General features: G+C 37.6%; 1 protein-coding gene and 1 pseudogene across 1 annotated transcript; both read left to right on the plus strand.

Moving 5' to 3' along the window:
- The first annotated feature begins 275 nt into the window (after nt 1-275).
- LOC103700881 lies at nt 276-8078 on the plus strand (annotated as a pseudogene).
- Nucleotides 8079-9982: 1904 nt separating this feature from the next.
- Nucleotides 9983-24403, plus strand: LOC103700880 (26S proteasome non-ATPase regulatory subunit 4 homolog). Its single transcript, XM_008782776.4, is given in 12 exon segments — nt 9983-10135; nt 10266-10379; nt 10555-10660; nt 12206-12320; nt 12403-12568; nt 12570-12613; nt 12701-13013; nt 18066-18192; nt 20547-20650; nt 20746-20814; nt 23562-23653; nt 24112-24403. Coding segments are annotated over 11 exon segments (1221 nt in total). The 5' UTR covers nt 9983-10123; the 3' UTR covers nt 23613-23653; nt 24112-24403.
- Nucleotides 24404-27487: the final 3084 nt, after the last annotated feature.

Consider the following 27487-nt stretch of genomic DNA (forward strand, 5'->3'; position numbering starts at 1 on the left):
TCTGCTAAATTAAAAGGTATTTTTGTCTTTAACTTTTAACTTAGAACCACTGTTCTAGGGTGTTCTTGGATTTCGGATCTTAAGGGCGGATATTCCATCACCGAGTTGGACGGTGATTCGAGGAGTAGAGGTAATTTAGAATCACCACAACGTAGGATCATTGTGGTGCAACTAAATGCGGTGATCTCATCACTTCCACTTACATCATTCTTGATCCTGGGATGATCACGTATACTAAACGTTCCTTAAGGATTATGCTTGATTTGGGGATGATTAACCTGCAGTATTTATGCAGGCTGCCGAAGAACCGTATTCAAACCCTTTATTTTTTCACCCGTTACAGCTCTGGATTGATTCTGTTGGTTTGTTGCACACGCCTAATTTTCGCAGGCCTATTTCCGCCATCGCACATCGCCGTCTCTTTTTGCTCATCACCCAACCCGGGCCCTCCGACCCTTCATCGTTGGTCGGAACCCACCGCCCCCGAGATCACCAAGCCGTCCATACAATCCGCCCCGTCTTATGGGAAGCGGCGACGAGTCCAAACCGTCTATCCTATACGACCCCTCCTCCGCCTCCGAGCCCCTCCTCTCCGCCGCCGCCGACGAGAGTTACCGCCCGATCAATTACCAGCACGGCCCCCGCCCCCTCCGCGACCTCCCCGCTCTCGTCCTCTTCCTCCTCCTCTCCCTCTCTACCATCGCCCTCGGCCTCGTCGCCGTCGCCCGCCGCAACCCCGCCGCCTCCCGCGCCTCCTCATTCGTCTTCGACCCGGCCACCTCCTCCTGCGTCCTGTCTTCCTCCAACTCCCTCTCCTTTTCCTCCTCCTCTTCTTCCCCTTTCTTGAAGGATCTCAGCTGGACTCTCGTCGTCACCCTCCTCCTCGCCGGCCCTATCGCCCTCGCCGTCCTCTGGCTCCTCCGACATTACGCCAAACAGTTGGTGTACGCAGCCCTTCCCTTCTTCATCCTCATCCCGGCTTTTGTCAATGTCTACTGGTTCGCCGCCTGCGCCCTCAGCCACGGCTGCCGCCACTCCTTTCCCCTTGCCTACCGCATCCTCGCCCTTATCTTCATCTTCCTCCTCATTGCCATCATCCTCTGGATCATCGTCGCCAACTGGCACCGCGTCGAGCTGACCGTCCGGATCGTCCGGATCGCCGCCGCCGCCCTCGCCGGCAACATGAGCCTGCTCGCCGTGCTTCCCGCGCTGGGGCTCGGCCTCCTGGTCTACTTTGCCCCAGTCGTGGTGTTCTTGGTGTTTTCCACGTGGAACGGGAAGGTGGTGCCCAAGGTGAAGGAGGGAGCCAGTGGGGGGGAGTATTATTTGTGCGTGTGGAGGCAGGATGGGTGGGTTCCGGCTTACTTTGCACTGGCGATCATCACGATGGTGTGGTCAGTAGCTGTAATGGTGGAGGCACAGGTGTATGTCATTAGTGGGACGATCGCACAGTGGTATTTCTCGAAGGAGGGGTCCAAGCCTAGCCGGAGCATAAGGAGCTCTTTAAGGTGATGTTCTTATCCCTTTTCTGTCTTTTTTTTTTTTTTTCTGCTTAAAGAAAAGGGGAAGGGGGGAGCCCACCCTGCAGAGCAACCCCCACTGGGCCCCCACCCCGCCAGAAGAATATTCGATGCGGGCTGACCGTGTGTGTTGGGCACCCCGACCGGTTTTACTCATACCCTTCCCACCCGTGGGCCGGCTCGGTTACCTTTCTGGGCTCTGGCACGAACCTACCATGTGAGTATGTCACACCTAGCACTACCAAGGTTACCAGCCGACCAGTAGCGCTTCCAGACCCCGTGTTCAGGCGTGGGGCATCCAGTCCCCGAATTTAATCGACGCCCGCGTATTTCGAACCTGTAACCACTTGGTTGGAAGCAAACGCCCCGTTCCAACTGAGCTACCACCTTGGTGGCCCTTTTTCTGTCTTTTGTTCTGCTATCTTGAAGTAGAACCTTTAATAGGTTCAAGCATGCACCTCCTGAAGTGAAAGAAAGCATTTTAGAACTAATGGTGGCTGTTTACACTGGCTGCTTTATGCAGGAATTTCCCTTGTTCAGGATGCATCTGTTTTTTGGTAGATTGGTGATTAGTTTTGATTATTTGGTCAAGAGTCAAGATATTGCGTTTGTGAGCTCATGAGCTCGACTAGCAAACTAGTTATCTGTATAGAAGCAGGACCTAATCCATGCCCTAGTTTTCATTTGCTTGCATGCTGTTGACCTCTAAGTTGCTTCATAAATTTGTACCAACTATTAACAAAATATGGGGAATTATGGGAAAGAGAGAAAGAACAAAGAATTAACAAATATAATAACAAACTAAAGGAGAGTGAATATGGCCTTATGTTTGGCAGATAACTAATGGGGCCTATCTTTTTTGCTTTGGTAATAGATGGGAAGTTTTTGGGAGAAGCATAAAACCTAGACATGTTTATCAACTTGGAGAAAACATATGATGGAGTATCGTGAGATGCATTTTGGTGGGAATTGAGGAAGTAAGTTGAGAGTAAATGATACATTGAAATTGTTGATGGCATGTATTTTAAGGCAGTGACAGTTGCTAGTGGTTACGATGAGAGAAAAGTCAATTTTAGTCACCGTGAGTTTACGCCGAGGATTAGCGATATATTCTGTATCCTTAGTCTATCCCTAGTTGAACTTATTGATAATATTCAGGAAAGTTTGTTATTATTATGTGATTAATGAGAAGCGGATAAGATTTGACTGTTCAGTTGGAATGCGCTTTAAATGGGCACATGTGCATATATCCATAGATATGCACATACATACATAGATATGTACATACATAAATACATACAGAGTCAGGCCTTCATGAAAATTAATGGACCAGATATACAACTTTGTTATCAGTTTGCAGATGAACTTACTGCTATTTTTTTGGAAAATATATTATAGGTTGTGTTATTTTCAGATGATATGGATGAGAATAGGATGTGGTTCTTTTGGAAATATGGAGTAAAATCTTTGAAAATGAGGGCCTTAAAAGTCAGTAAAGCCAAAATATAGTTTATGGAATGAAATCCAATGGACTACAAATGAAAATGAGGTCTTAGTTACTGGCCAAGACATACTACGTGGCAGTAGGATTTTGCTTTCTTGGATTTATTGTAAAAACATAGTGGCAAGATAGACTAATGCATTCAATAGAGTTAGAGCTAGGCGGATAAAGTGGAGAGATGCTTATTGTGTGTTATGTGACTGATGTGTTCCTTGGCAATAATATTGGGCAATAAGAAGGATATGACCATATTGCTGTATGCTTTATAATATTGGGCAATAAGAAGGATGAGAGAACAAGATGAACATGGAACAAATGAAATTGTTGATGTAGAAGAATGGTAAAACTAGGAAGGACAGAGCTAAGAACATATATTAGAGGCATAGGAGTTGCAGTGATGAGTCCTTGATAGTGACAGGTGTTTGAATCTATGTTGAAGTGTCTAGAGAAGGGAGAGGACGGCCTACACTAGCATTGATGGAGCAGTAACACTGGTTGGAGTAAGCTTATGGGAAAGATTGGTGAATGAGGATATAAAGATGATTCCCAAATAATTTGGTAAGGCAGTAAGGCTTGATTGTGATGATTATGGATTATGGGGTTGTTTGCTTTCACTTGATGATAATGAGTATTGTACATTTTTCAAATTTAGATCTGGAATATAATATGCACTCATGATTCTATTTTCTGTGACAATTTTATTCTGTTTTATGGTTTGTTCTAATATTCTTCTAGAAAAAATTTAGAGGCCAGAAAATATTTGAAAACCTAAAAAGGTTGGTAATCTAACTTAGTCACTGAACAAACTTAGCTTCTTTTCTCCATTATGTATCTTTTGTACATGCAAGGTTTGAAAGTAGAGAACCAATACTTACTTTGCTTTTATTATAAAATTATATAGCTGTTGAAAGAAGAATATCTAAAATCAGAATCTTTATTTTTTCATGAGTCAAACTAACCACTTTTTTTACAACAAATTCACAAGGCAAAGCTAACACTCATAATCATACAATAGCCTATTACATCTTTGTGTGACACCATAAACCTAATATGAAATTGGCATCAGTATGGGCACCATAAATCCAATCATTGGCTCCGAAAACCTACCCTAATCCTAAATTATGACAAGCAAACCCTAAAAACCCTCTAAACAAACATTAAAAAAACAACAAACAACCGGAAAAAATAAGAAAAAAAGGTACCCAGTGAATTATCAAGATGCCAACCTGGCCCAAGTGTCAGGATGATACCAGTCCCAACCCGGTCCCTGACCGATACTAGGTCCAGGACCTGGATGTAGAACCTAGGTCGCAGATGTTGTCAAACAGAAACCTCAGCTTTTCTTTATTGCTCTTCAAATTAATGGTTTAATATATTTATACATGGATACTTTCATGGAAACATTTCATTGCTGTTCTTGATTATTTTCCTAATATATGCAGGAATGCTTTTGGTCCCTCCTTTGGTACAGTATGTTTTTCTGGAATGGTAATGGGTGCTATCCGTGTTGTCCGTGCTGTTGTAGATAGTGCAAAGCAAGAAGATGTAGCTCCAGGATTTGTGAATCTAGTGCTCAAGTGCTGTGCTAATTTCTTGCTGTCAGCATTTGACTTTGTTAACAAGTTTACCATAAATTTTGCTGCAATAATGGGTGAAGGTTACTGTTCTTCTTCTAAGATGACATATGAGCTTCTAAAACGAAATCTTCTTTCTGCTGTTTTTGTTGAGAGTTGAGACAGTCTCCACACGCATACTGGCTGGAATTATTTTTGTTCTCTCAGCATTGTATGCTATAGCGGTATGTGAAACCTGTAAATTTATTTTTCATAAATCTCACAACTTCAGTTTCTGTCTGCAGTCAGCAACAAATAATGCATATACCTATGATGGATGAAGTGTTTACATTTAGGCCATAATATTTCATCTAATTAGAAAATTATCTTTACTGTGAACAAGGCTATCACCCAGCTATCTCTCTCTAGGTTTAGTGGTTGTCTTTAGTGGAACATTTTTGGGACAAAGATGTATAGTCTAGTTTTACACTGAGATGCTTTGGATGGATTGCAATTTTGTTCAAAATCTCATTGAAATTGGATTCTGCATACAATTGATTCTACTGATTCATGAGCTTGCATTTTCAAAAATCTCCTTAGTTTTTTAATTTAGCATCCATTCGTAATCCTTGGATCAGGCCTCCGCCCACCTCTTCCAGAAATGGTCTAATGTTTGTGGTTGACAGCATAACATCCTTTGGATGCTATCATGGAAATTTTTGGAATCTTCAGCAAGAAACTAAAGGGACGTATTTAGCTTTTATGAATTTAGATTTCTTTCTTCCTTTGCAAGAATTTGGGAGAAAATTAGTGGCATTTGTCTATAATCTTTTTTGACTTATCCTCCATATTTTATAGCTATCAATTCTATAGAAGTGCAGAGGTTGGTCAGAAAGGGGACTAGTTTTCCATTATCCAGGCAAGGAAGAAGTGAAAGGGCCATCTTCAGCCAGCTTTCATCTCCTTGTAATGTCTGCTTATTTTTAGTTTCTCTTTTACCCTTTTCTCTTTTCCCTATATCACGCTTCTTCCTCTCTATTTTTTCTTACGTCCTGCTGTTTCTTGGCTCTTAGTCCAAAATTAAACACCCCCCTGCACCCCTCCCCTAATTTAACCTAGTTTCCTACTAATCATAGTCCCAAGAAACCCCTTTCTTCGCCCTTCTTTACCCAAATTCTGTAGATATGTCTAGATCCATTGGAGGACAAATTTCTGGATAGCAGACCTATAAATCCCTTAAAACACTGATAATCCTATCTATTAATCTCCCTGTACCTTGTACATGTCTCAACTATAGGAAGATAAATCAAATTGGTACCATGAAACTTATACACCAAGCTGAGAGTTCTTACTAAGAGGATAAGGCCAAGGATAGAGGTTATGGCGTTGGGCATCAAGAGGATGTTCGTGCTGTTAGAGAGCTGTGCGACACCTAAAGATTCCACGCTTCTATCACAAGATCCCTTGGTCACTTAAACAATTAAACTTGGGGCATAAGAGAGAGATATTACAACTTGAACAGAGGCAAGCCTTATGTCTCCTAATATTATGTTTAAAGTCATGAAGGAACCTTACTGTATGTCATTCTGTAAGGTCAAGACTGGTCAACCTTCATACTCACTAGATGTTTCACAAGAAACTGGAAAGATTGAAAGAAACTCTTCCGGCAAAAAGGTTTGTAAGGATTTGAAAAGCTATAGGATGATGAGGATTGGAAGCACACCTATAATTTAAAACTCTATCACAAAATATGCTAGAAAATTGTGTAAAATTTGCTAAAACTCTTTCCATGTAAATAGCTAAGGGGCTTTAGTTATAGTTAGAATATAACTTCTAGATAATGTTGGGAGAAGGCTTGATGGCATGGGCATGGTTTTGTTGAGATTATGGGCATCCAGTGTTCTAATCATGTGTAACATTGTTTTCGTGATTGTTTATGCGAAGAACCAAGGATGGAGCAGATAAAAAAATTCTCATTCCATTCAGAAAGGTCTTTCTGACTCTCAATCTAGAAATCTGTTAGTGTGCTGAAAAGAAAGATGTTACAGTCTGGACAAAGGGACAAATAAACTTATATTTATTTGAAAACTTCATGCAATTGCATTCTGGTGGATTAACTTTTGCAAGAAACCATGTTTTGATGGGCTCTGTGTAGACCACAGCTCATTCCATTTTAGACTGAAAACATTGCAGTACAAATCTAGTCTATGTATCTTGTCTTATTTTTTACGTCATGTTCATTTGGCATTCTCATCCTTGTTACACTCATCTTATGATAGCAAGAATCTTCCCAAACCAGAACATTTTTCGTTAGGTAAACTAAGAAATGCCTAGGCTGTGATCCCTACATAGCTGTTTTGTCATCCTTTATAGTTCTGGAGCATTGAAGAACTCCACCAATACAAATTTAGCTTTTGAAAATTTATAATTATTGCTCATTGCTTTTTAATACTCATTAATCTCTGTCTAATGGCAAAATTAACTTTAAAATGTTTCATTCCTGAGCGATACATGGACTTCCAAAGAATTTGAATCTAGGAACTTCTGGGTATTCATTGTTATAAAAGAATACTAGCAAGTTAATGTATATATTCACATGACGAGATAGACATTTCCGTTTGATTGTTTACGGTGGGGTGTGTGTGTGTGTGATGAGAGTGGGATCCTTTTAACAATGTTTCTTCCCTATATCATGACACATGCCATATTGAGATCTATTGTCTATGCAAGAAATTTAAGCATGTGGGTTATAGTTTTTTATTTCTGGAGTGTCTGATAACAATTGTTCTGTAGCAGCCTTCTTCTAAGAGCCAAGATATTAAAACTGGAACATTAATAAACTGCCAGTAAAAAACATATCCATCTTCATAAGATTTTTGTTTCTCTTGGTGTTATGAATAACACACATTTGTTAGATGCTGTTATGTAACTAAATTTGGTGAAATTTTGTGAATCAGAAATCCAAGGATTTCTGTTTTATGTTCTGATGAATATCAGTATATCTGTGTCTTGAAACAGGTTTATGCGATTTTGAAAGCTGTTAGTGCTCTCGGGGTTGAAACGTATCTTGTTGCAGCCCTTGCATGGTTGCTGCTCATGGTGGTGTTGTGTTACTTTGTTCATGTGTTGGATAACGTTATTGATACCATTTATGTGTGCTATGCCATAGACAGGGATAAAGGGGAAGCGTGTAAGCAGGAGGTCCATGAGGTTTATGTACTTCTCCCTGTCAGTAGAAATCGTAGAGCCTTCCTTAACGACAGAACTCCATTTGTTGCATAATGATCTGCTTCTCACCCTTCTGTATAATCCTGAGAATGTCATTTCATGGAGATGACATGAGCAATAAGCGCTCTGCTGCCACCAGGAAGGTTAACTAATTGCATGCACATCTTTTGCCTCCAAATCATCAGCGCTTGCATGATACCTAAATTGATTGTTCCTCAACTGTACAAGTAATGTAATCATATTTCTTCTGATAATATGACATCTTTTGATGGTGAAGTTGCTTCTTGTATGCTTTATTTGCTCCAGTTCTGGTTGCATCTGGATTGTTTATTGAATCCATGGGCAATTCAGAATACCTTGTAGGGTTTGTGATGCTGTACCTTTCCTCGAAGAGCTGTCATGTCTTCCTCGGAGAGCTTCCCCATATTTCAGGTTCTTTTTCCAGGAGCGAACAGCCTCTGTAAGCCACTGTCATGGAGTCTCTTGTTGTGATGGCTTGTTTGTGTTTTGCTCGCTTGCACTGTGGTATATTTTGTTTGAGTTTTGTGCTTCCATTCCATGTTCCACCATCTTCGTATACATATTCCTAGATTCCAAGTTTTCTTCACTTTTATTCACGGGAGAATCTTGCATGCACAAGATTACAAAGGAACTTCTGATATTTCTTTGTGGCCTGTTTAACCAAAAATGCTTCACCTACGTGGCTACGTCCTACAAAATGGTTCGGGCTGTCCAAGGTGTATCAAAACAATGGTTACTGCAGTTCAAAGTACTCTAATCTAATCAGTACTGATTTTATTAAGAGAAATGTGCACACGATGATACGTGCGATGCTCATGTTACTATGTAGTCTATTTTTCCCCCAATGCATTTGGGGTCCAACGACCCCCAAAAACAAAAAAGAAAAAAGAAAAAGAGAGCTAGATTCTAAGAAAACAGATTCGACAGTATCAGCATTAACCAAAGCTTTTATTCCTTCAGGCGTGGACTTTAGGCATGGACATATGGAAGTCAAAATCATCTATGTAGGTTCATTCAATCCTCTTACGTTAATCGGATGAGCCAGATACAGTGCGTGCGTTGGCGCAACATCAACAACGTTATACCTTCAAGATGCATCAAATGTAAAGTACATCAAAGTTTTTGAGTGGGGGTGCATTCTATGAATACGCTTATTAAATTACTATTTGCATGTATATTCTTTTTTTTTACTTTTTTTATATATATGTACTTATATCATCTAACGTCCTTAAAAAATAAATGACTTAAAACTAAAATAACTGAAATACTCTTACGGATAGATATGTAGAAAAAAATTATAAGGGCATACATGTAAATAGCAACTTTATAAAGATATTTATACAATTTTTCATATTTAGAAGGATATATATTCAAAAAAAATTAAAAAAAGATCAAAACTCGGCTGGAACTTGGTAAGTCTTTTATGATTCAGCTAGATCGACAAGTCAAAAATAGAATATTAGACGATCATTTTGGTAATGCTATTCTCCATTTGATTTTAATATAATTATCATTATTGAATCTATGACATCTATATATTCTTTATTTTTTTTAAAAGTTCAAGCATATCATATTTAAATTAATTATAGATGCTCAGATTGGTAAAATATTTTTTAGTAATTTGTAAATATTAAGTAGTTGTTGTTCTTGAAGCGAGAATTTCGTACAAGCAACATAATTCATTTTATAATATTTGATATTAACATGAGATCATGTGATACGATAATGTTAATCATTATTTACCATCTTTTTTATTAAAAAAATGAATTATTTTTACTGAATTTTGATTATTTTTTATTATTTTTTACTTGTATACCATTCTAAATATCTGTAATTGTATGAATACTCTTACAAAGTTACTATTTATATGCATATCTTTATATTTTTTTTTTTTGCGTATCTTTCTGTAAGAATATTTCAGTTATTTTAAATTTAAAATATTTATTTTTTAATGATGCTATTTGGTGTGTATATATATATATATATAAATATATTGTACATATAAAATAAATATTTTATAAAAGCATATATGCAAATCATAATTTTACGCACATATTTTTTATTTATTTATTTTACATTGATGCGGGCCGGCGTGCACATCTAAACTTTAGCCACGTGTCGTATTCTTATTTGTCTTTACCAAAGTAGACGTGCGGCAGACTGGACATCTATTCCTTGCTCCAACTAGTACCGTCGTAGGCTGTCTCGATCGCAAGCAAAAATTCTTGAAATCTCTCTTCCGACCTCCCCTCCTCCCTCCATCGCGATTTCTTCTTCGATCTCCATCTCGCCTTGTCGCCATGGTTCTTGAGGTCACATCTCTCCCTCTGGGTCCCTTCCTTCTTCCTCCCTTCTTTTTTCTTTCCGTTCCTCTCGGTGTGCATAATTTCGTCGGATCTTTAGGGTTTCGCTGAAACCTAGTCGTTTTCTTGTTTCTCCCAGGCGACGATGATCTGTATCGATAATTCGGAGTGGATGCGGAATGGGGACTACTCGCCCACCCGATTCCAAGCCCAAGCCGACGCCGTCAATCTCATATGCGGGGCTAAAACGCAGGTAATTACTCACCTTTCCCTCGATCTCGCCTCTATCTTTACTCCAAACCAACGCTTGAAATTATGGATTCTAGGGGTGTTTTTTTTTTCTTTTTTTTCATTGGATTGGTCTACTATTAGGGTTTTAGATTATATGCCTTCTTCTTCTTATGTATTATATATGTCCGATCCTACAGTCTAATCCGGAGAATACAGTGGGCGTCCTGACGATGGCAGGCAAGGGGGTCCGTGTTCTAGTCACTCCAACCAGTGATCTTGGAAAGATCCTAGCTTGCATGCATGGTAGAATTTTTCTTTGCAAAATTTATTCTTTTTTAGCGTTGCATCTCTTTATTTATGATAAACTTTCTGTTTAAACGAACCCCAATTTCTTCATAATAACTATTTTATCATTCAAGTAGTAGATTGTAATTTGGATAGTCCGCTTTTGCTTCTTTTAGGATTAGATTGATTCTCCGATCTAGCTATTCCACGCTTTTTTACACTATAAACTATTTGGTGAACTGAAGCTTCAGGAATTTTGGAATATTGGAGATGAAGGCACCGCAGAAAGTCACATCTTTTTGTTTGAAGAAACACTCTTTTGAGTGGTATTTTGGTGGATTACAAACGCACTTATCCTGCAATTTAAGCAAGGATTATAGGACATATATCCCTGCACTGTTCTTTTTATCTGTTTCATGATGATTGCTTTTTTTTTAAAGTTTCCTGTTTCCAGTGGCTCTTGATAAGAAGTCTTGGAACATAAAGAAGGAAAAATGGACAAATTGTTTTGCATATGGTTAATGAAAACATAGGAAATTTACTCCAGTACTACGTATAATGAATATTATACTGATGAAAACTAAAGAAAAATAAGGAGAACATGTTAAAGTTCTTCCACAGATTATAGATTACCTGGAGCTTTCATTTTAATCTATGGAGGCTGCAATTTTCTGTGCTCATTCAAAGTTGCCCTGACTCTTTTGAACATCATGGCTTTAGATGTGTATGTAATCATTATACATAAGCTGGCTGTTATCTGAGCATGTTTATGGTACCTGCTGGTGTAATGTTATGGTTATGGCCTTATGGGCTGTGTTATGGCATGACAAATTTCATTTCTTCTTAATCATTAGATTATCCTTTTTCCTCATACTTTCATTATGCTAAAGGTGTAGGCAAGAATACTTGATTAGCATTCCTTTCTTCCTCATCATGATGTTACAATTTAAATTGTTGAATCCTTGATGCTACAATTTATACCTTAGAGCCATAGCTATTGGTCATCCATGATCCTCATAGAGGGCATCCATGGATAGGAGGCTATGCAATCAGATTTTGGCTTTGTTTCCTATTCAGAATGGCCAACTGATGGCAATTCAACATGTTGCTTTCCACTCATGTATTATTTATGATGACCAAATCATATATTCTATTTGTATATACATGCTAATATGTGTATTTGTCTTTTTCAATGTAGAAAGTCTATTTCTTATTTGAGAGTGTTTTCTAAAATTTTCATTTTTAAAATGTCAGTTCACCGATATCTTCAACTCTTTGAAGTTCATCTTGAAAATCAATAGGTTATTTTCCCTGCTCTTAAAATTTTTATTAGAGTTCTTTCAGAAAAACACATGACTGAAGAGATATTAAGAGATATACATGCTAACAATTACTACCTGTTTTGTATTCTGGGTTGAAACTTGAGATCTATAATGGCAAAACATGCTAGGCAGAATAGCCTAAGCTCTGCTTGGTGTAAAGCAGAGATTCATCTTCTTGTTATACTATTTGACTAACTTCTCATATGTCATGGCATGTATGTTGATTGCTTTCTGTATGCAGGGTTGGAAATTGGCGGTGAGATGAACTTGACTGCTGGGATCCAGGTTGCTCAGTTGGCTCTTAAACACCGCCAAAATAAGAAGCAGCAACAAAGGATCATAGTATTTGCTGGAAGGTACAGTATGGTCAAGATGTGTTTTTGCACTTGCATGATTATATGGATTTATGATTTTCTTGTCAAACCTTTCATGTATTAGTCCAATTAAATATGATAAGAAGACATTGGAGGCAATTGGAAGAAAGTTGAAGAAGAACAGTGTTTCTCTTGATATTGTTGATTTTGGAGAATCTGATGATGGCAAACCTGAAAAACTGGAGGCCCTTCTTGCTGCTGTAAACAATAATGACAGCAGTCACATAGTTTCATGTCCCACCTGGACCAAATGCTCTCTCTGATGTACTTATAAGGTATAACTAAAATTTCCAGAAGTCCATGATACAACTTAAGATCCATGAATCATGCCCAAGTTATCTCATTTATTTATTGTTTTGCAGCACACCAGTCTTTACAGGAGATGGGGATGGTGGAAGTGGTTTTGCTGCTGCTGCTGCTGCGGCTGCAGCTGGTGGCTTATCTGGATTTGATTTTGGAGTGGATCCTAACATAGATCCTGAGTTGGCTCTTGCACTTAGGGTTTCGATGGAAGAGGAGAGGGCAAGGCAAGAAGCTGCTGCTAAAAAGGCTGCAGAGGATGCTGCTAAACAAGAAAAAGGAGGGGAACAGGCTTCAAGCTCTCACGATGCAACTATGGCGGAGCCAAACAGTAGCTCAGTACCTGCAGTTGATGATAAAAGACATAATCTGACAGTTTGTTTCCTTTCCTGCCTTTTCTGACTAAATATGGAAGTAGCCTATGCATCTCTAATGTTTCTATATTGTGCTAATCATCTGATTAAAGGGTTTAGAAAATTATATCATGACATATTGTGCATGTGGTGGAAATCCACAATTCCTATTGTTGTTTTCCCTCCTGACATGTTAGTCCTATTTATGACAATTAAATGTTTGAAAAATCTTTTTTTTTCCTTTTTGGTTTTGGTTGGGCTTGTGAATTTACAGTCTTTGTGATATCAATGGTTTCACTAGTTATGGTCCAAACATCGGATTTCCAGCATAAGAATCACCAAAAGTTCGCAAAAAAAGAAAAAAAGAAAATAAGTGTAGCCAAGAAAAGTTTGAATATTGTAAAATATAGGTTCTATTGTGTAACTTTTTTAAGCTGAGTCAGTGCTCACATATAAGTTCATAAAGTATATTGGTATTTTGTACCATGAATATGTATTTACTTTGAACTTCATTTGTTTAAAAGTTCATTTTAAGTAATTATGAAGCTTTCTAGTCTCTACTCCCTAGTGCATTCAAATACTTTCTTCATTGTTTTTCACTATAATATACAAACATATTGAATTTAGATGACTACTTAATTAAATGTGTAGGGTTATAAATTGTTAAATTTGTTTTATAGATATTTTTTTTATTCATCCTAGTTTGTTTATCACGTTATGATGGTTCCATTATATTATATAACTCCCTGATATTAGTTCTTTGAACCTTAGGACTCTTGACATTCTTCTTTGACCATTTTTTATTTCCAAAAATCAGAAGTAAGACACTTTGGGAAGGTAGCTGATCTTTAGCATTTTATTCATTTACATCTTAGTTTCCTCAGGAGTTGCAATTTTTTGTCTGATGCTCTGTCTGACCCATTCTAATCTGAGAAATAATAGCTCAAAAGAATCATCCCTTTGTCTGGAATTTGGCTCCAAATGTGATCATCTATCTAAATTTAAGTTCTTGTTGGGTCCAGGTCTATATTTTTGGACAACTTGGGGCAAGAGAAGTTAAAAATTACTAGACTTTGCTCCATCCACCCTTTAACATAGCCTTCTCGCTTGAGATTTGAGATATCCTTTAGATGACCAACTGAGCTAGTTCCTAAACTCCTTTCCCTTTTTAGCTTTCTCTCTCTCACACACAATCCCTAATATCCCTCTTTGCTTTCCTCCCATGGCCATTGAGAGAGGAAATAAAAAGAGGGGGAGGCATGTTCATGGATATGACAGAAAAAAGGGGCATTTGAGTGAGCATCATCACTAAAGTTCAACTTGGCTTGTGGAATAACAACATTTGAAATCCAACTCGTGGTGGATGCCTCTAAATTACAAGCCTTCTCTCTATACTATAGAACCCTTCTCAGTTCCATTGTACATCCCTAACCATCTTGGATTTTATGATAATTTTGGTTTTTTTTTTTTGAGAAAAAGGTGTGCTGACCCTAGATAGTTGGGAGGAGACTGGATTTTTTCAATGTATTACTATATTTTTATGGAAGGTGGGAGATGGATTTGGTTTAGGCTCTCTTTGGATCAGTGGAACAAAGTAAAGGGGTAGGAGACAAGGAGGGGTTGCTATTTCTTTTTCTTTAACTAGTAGGTCCACTTAGTTTTTAGCAAGTTAGTCAAACTGGGCTACTTCCAGATTGACATTTTTTAAAGCAGGCCAGGTCCTTGTCCTAAAAATTTTCGGAAATTTGTTTTCCAAGTTGGATCCAAGCTCTGTGCAACCTCAATATGATGTCCAACCCAAACTCGACATGGACCTGATCTTTTGCCACCCATAATTTTCCTACATGATCATGAATAGAAAATATATCCACTGGATATAGAACCACCCCAAAAGACATCTAAGTTTGAGATTTTGTTTTAACTTTCATCTGCATTTAATGCTGAAACAACACTATGCAATTGCATTCCTGCTCTTTCCACCAGATTTCAATTTTATTGGGAGTGTATTCATTTGTATCCCTTTTTTTTTGAGTCAGGAAGTTATTTGGAGTTGTGCATGTGTGAAGGTTGGTTGAACCATCTTGAGATGGGTGGAACACCTCACGCTTTACCGACCTAGCGAGGAACAAGGACGAAATGACCTTCCAATCTGGTCCCATAGCTGAACCTGGTTGGATTGAGTGGAATCAATCAGTTCTACCTGGTTTGGGGCAGTACTGACCAGCAAATGCCGATTTGCTTGGGTGTCTTGACCCCTGCCCTTTTTCTCATTTGGTGGCTTCTCTTTATGGGAGCAAGTGGATTAGGGTTTGGGGGCCCACTAGTCCCGTGTCTTCAGGGGTCTTCTCTTCCTTGGCATCACTGTGGAGGTTGTGGCTGTGCATGCAGCATGCAGTGGCTTGGCTGTGCAGCATGCCTTTTTTTTTGGCCCGGTTGGGTGTCTAGGGTGGATGCCTTGTGTATGGTGGTGGGGTGTGGTTATTGTTCTATGGGATGGCTGTTGAGTATGCCTTTGCCTATTTGATGAAATGCTTTCAGGCTTTTTCTTCCCTTTTTTTCATTTCCACTCTCCTTTATCCTTGGCTGGTGTTATTATTGGTGCTGGCTATTGTTGTCCATGGTATTTACTACCATCTGCTGTATTTACCAACGGGCAAGGTTGCAAGGGTTGATGGCTTGGTGGATTTGTTGTCATCAGAGTGGTTGATGGTCGAGCAGCTCCATAGTGTCCTCTCATCATGATGTAGAGATTCATGTTAGGCTAGTGATGAGATGTGCTTTAAGGCACTTTGGTCTTCCAAGTTTTTGGTGTTTCAATGCTTGCTTCATTAAATATTTTGGTGTCATTGCGTTGCTATCATGAGAAAAGGGTGTATTGGTGCTTGATTAGCACAATGGAGCGTACATACCATGTTTTGTTGTACGGTCCTAGTATTGGTAGTGCCAACCTTGCATGTGAGTGATTTTAGCTTTAAATATCCCATGGGATTAAAAGGAGGGAGAATGAGAGACAATTGGTGGAAGTGTTGATTCTTCATGGAGTGCTTGTTACGTGGATCAGCAAACAATTAATTGATGACCCGTATAATGCGATAAGAAAGAAGGGAATTTGATCATTCATGGTAGAGGCAAATTATAAGGTGGCCCATGTTGATGATGTAAAAACATTTACTAGTATTATTACTAATTGGTTGTGGGTATTGTAGATGCATTAGTATTGTTTTGATTTCGCTGGTTTTACCTTTTAAGTTTGAGTTGAAGAAGTATTCAAAATTTTATTTTGACTTTATTGTAATTTTTGGATTTAGAAAACCTATATAAAGTAGAATTAGTATCTAAAATAAATCGACTTAAATATAAGTTTTGAATTAGTTATTAGAATTTAGTTTAGAAGGTCTAGAGGATTCTTTGGTATTTAAGTCCTGCAATGTATTTATTTTTTTTCCTTCATTCTCTTTTATGTCATCCTTGTGAAAGGGTATTTATGTTTGAAGTTTTTCTCGTATCCTTGGGGGAGTGGACTTTCTCTTTCTTTATATCTTGTACTTCTAAATTTGCAAGTGGTCCATTAGAATGTACCTTAGGGTACTCATTAATTATTACCAGCTGAAAATTTTGAGTAATATCATATAGTTATTGAAGGTCTAACTTTGCAAGTATGTTTTGAAGATGCAGCTCCTTCAACACTATATGCGGTGCCTGGCTAAATTGGCACTTGTCTTTATAATTTCTTATTTGTATTGAACTTCTCCCCTTCATCTTTTATCTTAACACATTGTGACCTCTCAAAGACCCTAGTTTATAATCATTTACCTTTATCTTTTTTTTTCCCTCTTTCAACCTTCATATTACATTTCTGACCCAAAATTGGCCTTCATAGCTTGTTCTTGCACCGACCTATATTACAAACTGTTCAAAACATACATTTCAATTCCCACTTCTCAACACAAAAGCTCCATTTGAAGTCCTTTATTCTAGTTCACTTTAAAGAAGCTATAGGACTTGTCCAAATTGAGGACTAAGTGAGAAATGAGTATGTTGAAGGATCTATAAGAAGTGTGCAAATTAAGGACAAAGTGATGGATTATTGATTTATGTGGCACGGAATGTAGAACAAGGATATGAGGAAGCTCCAGTAAGGAGTGGGTACATTAATCATTTTAAAAAACTTAGGATGAGGGGAAGACTTAAAATAATATGGATGGAAGTTACAAGAAAGGATACTGAAAACCTTGAAATAACATTGGGAAAAGCATTCAATAGGAATGCATGGTAAATGAGGATTTGTAAATCTGAGGACAACTAGTTTGAACAAGGCTCCCTTTTTATGGTATCTTTTGTGGTTGGTATTGCTCTTGTTATGCAATCTTGGATCATAGGTGTACTATTTGGTTCTGAATATTGTTGCGTAATATTGATTAAAATGAAAAGAAAAGTAGCTTATAAACTTTTTATTCTTTCAGTACCCTACACACGAAGCAAAAGCAATGCTGAGAATCTTTTTTAGATATCGACTGTTTTACATTGTTCTAAGATAACAAAAGAAGTGGTCTTATTTTAGAGGAAGCACCTGAATTGGCATTGTCTGTCCAAACGTTTAGTAAGAAGGTGCTCTGTCGGGTTGCTCCAGATTATTCCGTCCCTGAACCTTAAGAGTCATGAGTGCACATTACAAGAGAACATCCTTTAGAAGTTCATCTGTCGGGAAGCTGAATCTCCAAGAACACTCAATATGAGTGTTTATTCAAGATGTCGATTATTCAAGGGGCCATATGTAGATGTTGTTCCATTGTGAAATATAATGCTTGTTATACAGAATTAATAGTGTTAAATGGATTAAATGTGTCAGGAGCACTGACATATGATGTTGTAGTTCTCCTTTACGGGCTGTATATGCATACTTATATGTTATCATGGATTATTGATGAATTTAAACCAAAATTTGCTTTCATCAGTATTTTAATATATGCAAGCATGATTCTCTGTGTAGTATATTTATTTTTTATAATTATTATATTATTCCACTAACAATTCTAGCAACTGTAGATATCAAATGTACTTCTTGTGGTAACAGGATGATGAGGCTGCCTTGCTAGAGCAGGCTCTTGCAATGTCGATGGATGACCCTAAGTCCACTAATGTGGCTGTGGCAGATACTGATATGTCAGAGGCTACCGCAGATGACCATGAATTAGCACTTGGTTTGTTTTGTTGTTGCTCTAACAATTCATTTATGAACAGCAAGATTAGGCATATGTTTTCTTGCTTTTGTTGAACATTCTTTATTTAAGTTACCTAAAAAATCTAAATGCTAAAAAAATCTCATAATCTATGACAGGAATGCTATTATCACTTGTTTATCTGAATGCCTGAACATTTTAACTGAATAGCCCCCCTTTTTTTCCTTGTAAGAAGCAGCAAACTAATTAAATTCAAAGTTAATTTTCTCTTTAACTTTAGATTAAGCCACTGAAATTAATGTGCTGGTCAAATCATGTAATGGAAACTTTCTCTTTAACTTTAGATAAGCCAGAATTTCAGTTAATAATATATTATATGCTCTGATATCAGCTTCAGGTATTTGTATTATATTTATTTGGAAAAAATCTTTCACTAAAAGTTCATTATGACTGTCTAAAGTTAAATGCTGTGACAGGTCTAATAGTAGCTTCATTTCTCATTGTAGTCTTAGCCCAAATTGTAGAGATTGATGAGGAGGTTACTTAGTTCGCAACTTGTTCGAGGGTGGAACTTGGTTTACATATTTGAGTAAAGACCTCTTGGAGTCACTTGTTTGATACTTTAATTTAACTTATTCTATTCTTTTGTAGTACAATATCATATCTCTTTGAAGTCCAGTCTGTTACACCTCAAAGATGAAAGATACGTATACACATATACACATTTGCATGCATACATCTGTCTTTGTGCATCATATATGTGAATAGCAGTCTACTCTATGCTTGCTTAAGCATTTTTGGCCCATGTATAGTCTGGCGCCTATCCATACCATCGTGAAATCACATTGGTTCATACCGTTAGATAGCATTTGGTTGTGGAATAAATTTTGGGGGAATGAGAAAAAGTTATCTGGGTACTGTTCATGGGACGGACTTATTCTGAGGATAGGAGCTTTTTAGCGGCTGGTTGGAGGGATAAGTGGAGGAAATAAGTGCAGGGAATAAAGTGCATATAATGTGCATCGTATTTCATGATGACTTGGATTTTATCGCAAGGACAAAAATTGCCCTCCCACTTTGTTGTATATTTAGAGAGTAAATAGGGGCAAAAGAATAATTCGAGTGGTAATATGGTAATTGGATGGATCCTAGTCCTGCAGAATAAGCCTATCTAAGCCTAGGGCTGAAATTGGCTTATGACATAAATGGAGAAGAGGGATAACAGCTGGGATGATATAAGTGGGGAATAAGAATGTTGTTTGGTAGAATAAGTGCGGGAAGTGGGGGGGATATCCCCCAATTCTGTGACCAAACAAGGCCTTAGAAAAGAAGCAAGATGGTGGACTCCTTTTTGCTCACTAAGATGTGATTAGAGATGATGTATTCATAGGAAATCATGTTGCCTTTGTTGATTTGGAGTTCATGGAGACCCCTTTATGTACCTTATATGGCTACTCATATAATATAACCTCTTTTGCTAGTAAAGATTCACTAGTTATCTAGAGAAATGACCAAGTCATACCTCATTATCATGATCAAGGTTGTGAATAGAAAAAGGGGCACTTAAGGTGATAGGGCTCCTATATTGCTCGAGGCACTAGGCACAAAAATGCATTTGCTCGAAAAACATGAGGCACTAATTTAATTGAAGTTCAATAAATGTATTAGAAATAACTACGTATGTATCTGAAGATTATACAGGTATTAAAAGATTAGTTATTCAAGTTTCAACATCAAAAAACATAATTGTCTTGTACATTACATGTCGTGTTTCACAACTTTCAAAGTATCACATCAAAATACCACTTCCCTCAAAAGTCGGCAAACATAAATCACTGGATATCTTTAGTAGCTTCAAAATTCAAACATGGTAGCAAAATATCACTTCCTAAAACATGTTTGATGAACACGACAACTTTAAAAAAATACAAATCATTGAACATGGTAGAGTAGCCATTTATTTATAAAAATGCCAATAGACCAAAATAAGCCTCAAAATAAAACTAATAAGCTTCTAAAAGAATGAGCCAAAAAGGGATAGGATGTATACTGCTGGATATTGGAGAGGCGCTTGCCCAACACTCACACTTTGTCCTAGGCACTTGGCTAGGCATTGACTTAGCAAACTCACGTCGCATGACTATTGAGGCACTCAAGGGCTTCCTTGCCTCGCATGAGTACCTAGGAGGCCTACAACACCTTTGACAACACTGACCATGATTGGAATAATACTATGATATCTTTGTTCTGCATTTAAAAACTTGGTTCCTTATCATAATTGCACATTTTTGCTTCCTTACTACTTAACAAACTTTATCTCCTTTAGATCTAATTGCAGTGTTATGATTCTGATGCATGCACTGCTCTGTTTGCAGCCCTTCAAATGTCTGTTCAGGATAATGCAAAAGACTCACCAACCCAGTCTGAGATGAGCAAGGTTCTGGAGGACCAGTCATTTGTTTCATCTATCCTAAATTCGGTATAGCATTTACTTGAATTTCTATGATTGTTAAATCTCAGTTCTGTAGTGTTATGGTTTACCGGCAGCATATAATGACTATTTCACTCTTACAGCTTCCAGGTGTCGATCCTAATGACCCTTCTGTGAAAGATTTGCTTGCATCTTTACAAGGCCAATCTGAGGTATGTCTTTATGAGCCATTTGTTCTTGTTCTACTAGGATACATAAACTATTAATTGCATCTTTTTGGAATATATATTTTCTGGGGTGGTTGAAGGAAGATACGTATTTAATAACATATTCTTATCATATAGATGGTTTTCATTGGTTTTGCTTGTTTCAACATGTTTCTATTTCCAGTATACTACAGGTGCAATACAAGTGTCAAAAAGTCACATTGTTTTATGTTATTTACCCTAGTATCTTGATTTGGTAAATGAGCATTAACATATAATAGATGCTATTCTTGATGTGGCAACTGGTTTACAACGTTTAACAATGACAGTACTAACAAGCAATGTTGTTTCTATTTGGATTGGATATTGTGGATCCTTCACAATTCATTTGCATCAAAGTTTCATTCGCTGTTATTTCTTTCGTTAACAACCTTGACTGCCATTCAGGTTTCCATTAGATTTAAGCGTAGATCGTGCCACTCCTTAAGATGACGGGACCATGTGAGGCTGGCTTCACAGAGCCACGATCACTGCCCGCTTTCAATGGTGGAACAATAACGGGCCGCTGCACCATGCGCCTGCTACTGCCTACAGGCATCATCGGGCGAACAAGCACCTTTTTAAATTCCCATCAAAAAAAAAGTTCTCCATTAGATTCTCCCTTTCTTTTTTGATCTCTTCACTCAGTTTCCTGACCTAGGCTTCTTTAATATTATTGGACATACCATCATCAATAAATATCAATTCTATTTTTTATACAATTTCCTTTGTATATAGTCCGTCAAACTCTACTTTTCCGAAACATTCACCTCAACATGCTGACTGCTACTGCTATCTCCTTACATGCCTGAGAGCTCCTTACGGCAGCACTTAAGCCGACCTTCTTACTGTTCTGTAATTTTCCCACCTCATAATAATGTGGCAACTATTGACAATTCCTAGAACATGACAGCCATGAATAGCCCAAAAGTATATCCCCACTTGATCTACCATCAGCAAAAGTATATATATTCACCTCGTTGTTCATTATTTTATACAACAGATAGATTTGAAATTGCAAAAAACTTAGGGTGTTGATGTTCTCCACTCCCTTGTCTTGTTCATGGTGTTTCATCATGATGGCTTTCAGTTTGTGGATAAATTTTGCTGGTTTCAAAAGAAAACACTTGGATATAGTGGCATGGGATCCACTGCCTGACTATAACTTTCTTAATAATGTCACTGGGATTGAATTTAATTAGAGTTTGTTCAATGAAATATCCATTAATATACTTTCACTAGCTTAAATTTGGGAACGCCATTTCTTATTTTATCTGTCAACACCGCATAAGTTTCTCAATGAAGCCATCTTATGGATGCTGCTAGTTGTTTCACCACAGATTTGGGTCCATGCAAGTGGAAATACTGTATAATTGTAGTGCATAATTATTGTTGACGCTGCATCATGATGCATAAGTAAATTATTTTCCTCATGCTAGCCATATATTATGGGTTATGCTTCTTCGCTTAAAGTGTATGCTTATAATCAAGTGCTCCTGTGTGGTGCTCTTAGTTTTCAACTCTTTGCTTATCCATACATGTATGTATTGCATATAAGTCTGTAAAATCTGGATCACAATGTTGAAAATGATGCATCCTATACGTCTTTGATGCCATCTGAATTGAACTTTACATATAGCTTCACATTCTACTTGATATTAAAACTTGACATGTCTATCATAGATGGCTTTAACAGGGTTTATATAAATGGAAACAATGTTGCGTAGAGGATTAGATATGCTCTGATTTCTTTAAGCTCGTTCCAACTCTTAATTGCAAAGTTGAAAAAAGGGGAATCCAATCAAGCATCTTATATGCTTTCATATTACCAATATATTGACTTTGAGGATCTGAAAAAACTGGAACGAAAAAGGGTAACATAAATGGTTTAAAACTTAATCGAAGTGCCATTCTACTTGCAATCCTATTGTGTTTCAAAGTGCCATAAATGACACTTCTGAAGGTTTTGATACCATCTGAATTAAACTTTACATATAGCTTCTCGTTCTACTTGATACATACACTAGAGATGGCTTTACATACATACACTAGAGATGGCTCATATAAATGGGAAAAATGTTGCATGGAGAATCAGATATGCTCTGATTTCCTCAAGCTCATTCCAACAATTTAATTGCAAAGTCGAGAAAAGGGAATCCAATCATGAATCTTATATATTACCAATATATCCACTCTGAGGATCTGAAAAACCAGAGGAAAAAAATTGTCATTATAAAGGGTTCAAAACTTCCTTCAGGAAGCTCACTTTGTGTATGTTGAAGTCATAAAATATGCTTTATGCAACTTGCAAATCTGTTGTGCTTCAAAGTGCCATAAACTACACTTTCGAAGGATCAAGCCTCAAGTTTTTTTAACACTGTACTGTCACAAGTGAAACTGATCAAAGAGTAAAATAAGAAATTTAATACATATCTAATTGTTTCTTTTTGTTTCATTGCTGCACAATTTGGGATAATGGTTATATCATATATTTTCATAATAAATGTTCTGAACTTAATGTTGTCAATGAATTTACCATTAGACACCTTGAATCGCGCAGTTGTCATTGCATGCCGTTTTGTGTTACTTCGCTCCTGCCAAAGCTGGTTATTACTAATTGAATTATGTTCAATTATGTTATTTGTTTAAACCATTTTAGTCTGAAGTTCTGATGCTGATTTTATTGTATATTCTGATCGTGCTCATTTTTCCAGTCCCAGCAAAAGCAAAATGAAGATAAGCAAGAAAATGAGGAGGATAAGTAAATGATTTCCTATAGTCTGTTCGTGCCAGCTTGTTCTCCAAGGTAACATTTGATGCCTAAGCCTGATCTCAAGGCATGATTTAATTCTCTTATGACCTAGTTTCTGAAATGTGGAGATACACAGCGTACCAATTTTCCTTTTGTTCGCTAGAAACATTGCCTACCCTCTGTTTTCCTTTGGTGGCCATTCTATTGTTTAGTTGAATCTTTTGGCTCCAAATATTTCCCTTTGATTTAGTTTTCATTTAGATGATTAAAGATAGTCACAGGGTAGGTAATTCTTCCCATACGTTACCTGCTTGATAACCCATCAGTATTGACAGCTATCTTTGAGTCCTGTTCGTACTTATATAAATCATTAGTGATCTGACATCTTTCTGTTACTCATTTTGCTTTTTCACAAACTATTCATCTACCTGCTTTCTCCATGTTTAAGCTTTTTCACGAGCTATTCAAACTGTAGCACTCATATGGCAAGTTTATTCATTCCTTTGCTGCAGGTCGGTCACCCAGACTTCTTTATGGCCAGCAGCAACAAGTCAATGGATGCGGTCATGGATTAGAGGAAGCATGCTATTTCATATGACCCAACAAAAACACATTTTTCTCTGTGGCTAATCAACTGGAGCAAATATTTTGTTTTCATAGACTGTTCTTTATGTTAATTATGTTAAAGAGTTATTGGTATTTGTTAAGGTTGATTAAACGATGTTGATTTGTAGCACTAGCAGCTCTTTAGATGAATCAGAGAATAATCATTCATGACGTGAAAGCTTCATGCCATGTGAGACTTAATGACAGGATTTATCGATTAGGAATTCAATAGATATGTTGAGGCTTATAGGTATGAGACACCGTCGGCATTAGCTTCTTCACTTGCCCGCGGCAGGATGGACTCATGGTCGAGTCCTAGTCTGCAGGAAATTGTCGCTTTTAAGTGGGCCCACTGTGAGCCAATTACCGTCCGTTTGGAGCAAGCTCTAGGGCCATTCGCCTTCTTGCAAGCCCCAATTTTCTTCCAATATTTCTTTGCTATCGTGCTGAAGTAGGAGGAGAGGGAATTTAGATCTAAAAATTTGGAAAATAAAACTTCTGCAAAATCGAGAATTGGGAGTTTTTAGATGAGAGCCTGTGTGTGCTTCAGATCTTCGCATCTCAGCCACCAATATAGCGAAGCGCGTTAGGGTGTTACTATGGTGCATGTATATGTTTTATTTGCTGTGAACTTTCAATCCTGACCATTGCAACTAATTAAATGGAGTTGCGAAGGGGATCTTGTTGGATTTGATTCCTGGAGTCGCAGAGGTTTCATGGTCTCCTTTTCGTCCAATTTATTATTGTTGCCAACCGCACCTCTCCCGCCAACTTTAACCGGTTGCCATGAGAAACATCAGGGTTCATCCATTATTAAGCGGAGTGAATGGTAGAAAAAATATTAGAAAAATTATTCTACATAGATTTTAAGAAGCACCATAGAAAATTCCTAATTTTTATGAGGTGCATACCAATATTAAATTTTTATCTTTTAAATAATCACTATAATTTTAATTAACTAAAATAGGAGTAGGCTATTCCCAGCTTATTTTTAATGGCTCGTTTGGTTTGTGGAAAAATTTATTCTTCGTTGAAATATTTTTTCTGAGAAGTATATGATACCTCAAAAAATAGATTTGTATATTTAGTTAACCATGAAAAAAAAATGAAAGTGATTTATATTTGGTTGAACAACTATTTTTTTGAAAAAAATATGTAAATACCTATTATACCTCTAATAAAAGGAAGATCTTACTCCATATTTTTGGAAAAAAAATATATCAGTTTCTAATCGATGGAAAAATTATTTTTTCATCTTTTTCTTTGAAAACTTCTACCAAACATAACACATTTCGCTATTTTTTCATTGATCATACTTTTTCTGTTATTTCATTTCTCATCTAGATTGGCCTGCCCATCCTACTACCAAAAGAAGGGACATTTTGTCCTCCCTATGAGCACGATTTATTTTGCAGATTCCTTCCAAGTGGTGATCTCATGACACCTGAAGCCTGTTTGATTTGATTCATGGCCCATGTTCCAGTCACAATACAGTAGCTATATCTAGAATTTGGTTGGAAAGGGGACCATATGTGATACACAGACACACACGAGATAGAGCCACTGATGTCCAAACTTTGGAACTAATGTGAGGAAGATCATGGAGATGGTGAAACTGTTAATATGAAGGTGGAAATGACTAAATCCAGAAAATTGATGAAGAGGCCACAGATAGCAGTCGTAGCAGTGGAGACAAGTGGGGCCGGGTGGCTTCTTTCCAATTCATAGATTCGTTTGTCCTCCCTTGCCCGCTGCATGACAACGAAGACCAGCCGGGACCGTATAGGTCCCTTCGTCCTCTTGCATCCACTCTTTTGCTGCCCGCAGCAGCGTTTAGGCTTCTAGTGTTTGTAGTCTGTGTGGAAGGAAGCTAAAGCTGATCCTCTGATTCCTTTCGATCAACACCTAACCATAATTCTGACATCCACCGTGCCCGTGTCTTCAGTTGGCAGTCATTATAGGATGGACAGATACCGATCACCTTGTTTGAAAGCCTCGTCATGCTCTTTGTTTTCGGACGTCCCTTCGATGGGTCGTACTGGTTCTCCCTGCAATTGCACCATCTGTTTGTTACTTGATCTCTAAGTTTCCTGGAAGAAGAATTAATTTTAATAAGATTGAAATCTGTTTTTTTTTTTAATTGGATTCAATGGTCCGATCTCTCGTACATATAGCTGCTATCTAGGGAGGAAAAGTTTTTGGACTAAATGCTAATGTCAAACTCTGCGTCTCCATTTTCCCAAGCTGTGTCGGCCAAAGCTGAGAGAGCCCCCTTGTCAAGTTACAGTTAGTGAAGCAGTTTTGTAGAAATATGGGAGATTGCAATCTTTCGTGCTTCCAATCGCATGTACCCTTCCATCCTCTCACATGCATCACATATCTCCGATAAAGTAGACATCACCTCAAAAGGTTCGATCAGTAAAATATTTAAGGCTTCATTTTTTTTTTTGTTAAATCAAATCCAAAACTTATAAAAGGTTTATAAGCATTTACAAATAGTATAAATATTATTGGATAAATATAATGTTCATAGCCAGTCATAGAAGTCACTTTGTTCTACTGTGCCGGATATGATCATCATCCACCATCTCTTTGGCCCTAAAAGGTCAAGCAACTGTTGCAAATAAATCTAAATAGACTACGAAATAAACCCCCCATGACCCTGTTTACTTAGAGTTTTCTGGGTACATAATTTTTACCAGAAAATTAACCAGCTAGTCAAAAAAGATTGAATCATGTAAACATTGTCTTAGTGAGTTAGTGCTTGTTTGGATAATTAGGTTGAAAATTCTATGAAATTTATGGAATGAGCCAAGCCCATATTGACAAATGCTCAGAAATGGCTTTAGAATGGGACGGATGTCTGTAGAAACTTTATATTGACGAATCTCATATAATTTGTGCATTTGAGAAAGTACTTGGACATGAAAGGGAAAGCATCCCCCTTTCCCACATGCTCCATACTCAGCTTAATAATGATAACAATGTTTCTACGAACCATCGTTTTACAATATTCCTGCGGTGGTTGCTACCTTTTCCCCACGCACACACATATGGACTTGCATCTTGATTACTAAACTGGATGAAGAACCACAGCATGATCCAATAAAAGAATGTCTATTGTCCTGAAAAGCTTTCTTGAACTTTCAAACAGTTATCCAGTGTACAAACTCTCTTGCCACCCACCATCTTCGCACACGGCCTCGCCCTTATTTTAGTCATCGCATCCCTTGTCTGCTTTACGTGTATATTGGAGCAGCCACTAGTTGTCAAAAAGTTACG

This window comes from Phoenix dactylifera, unplaced genomic scaffold, assembly GCF_009389715.1.
Source record: "Phoenix dactylifera cultivar Barhee BC4 unplaced genomic scaffold, palm_55x_up_171113_PBpolish2nd_filt_p 000797F, whole genome shotgun sequence".
NCBI classification, from domain to species: Eukaryota; Viridiplantae; Streptophyta; class Magnoliopsida; order Arecales; family Arecaceae; genus Phoenix; species Phoenix dactylifera.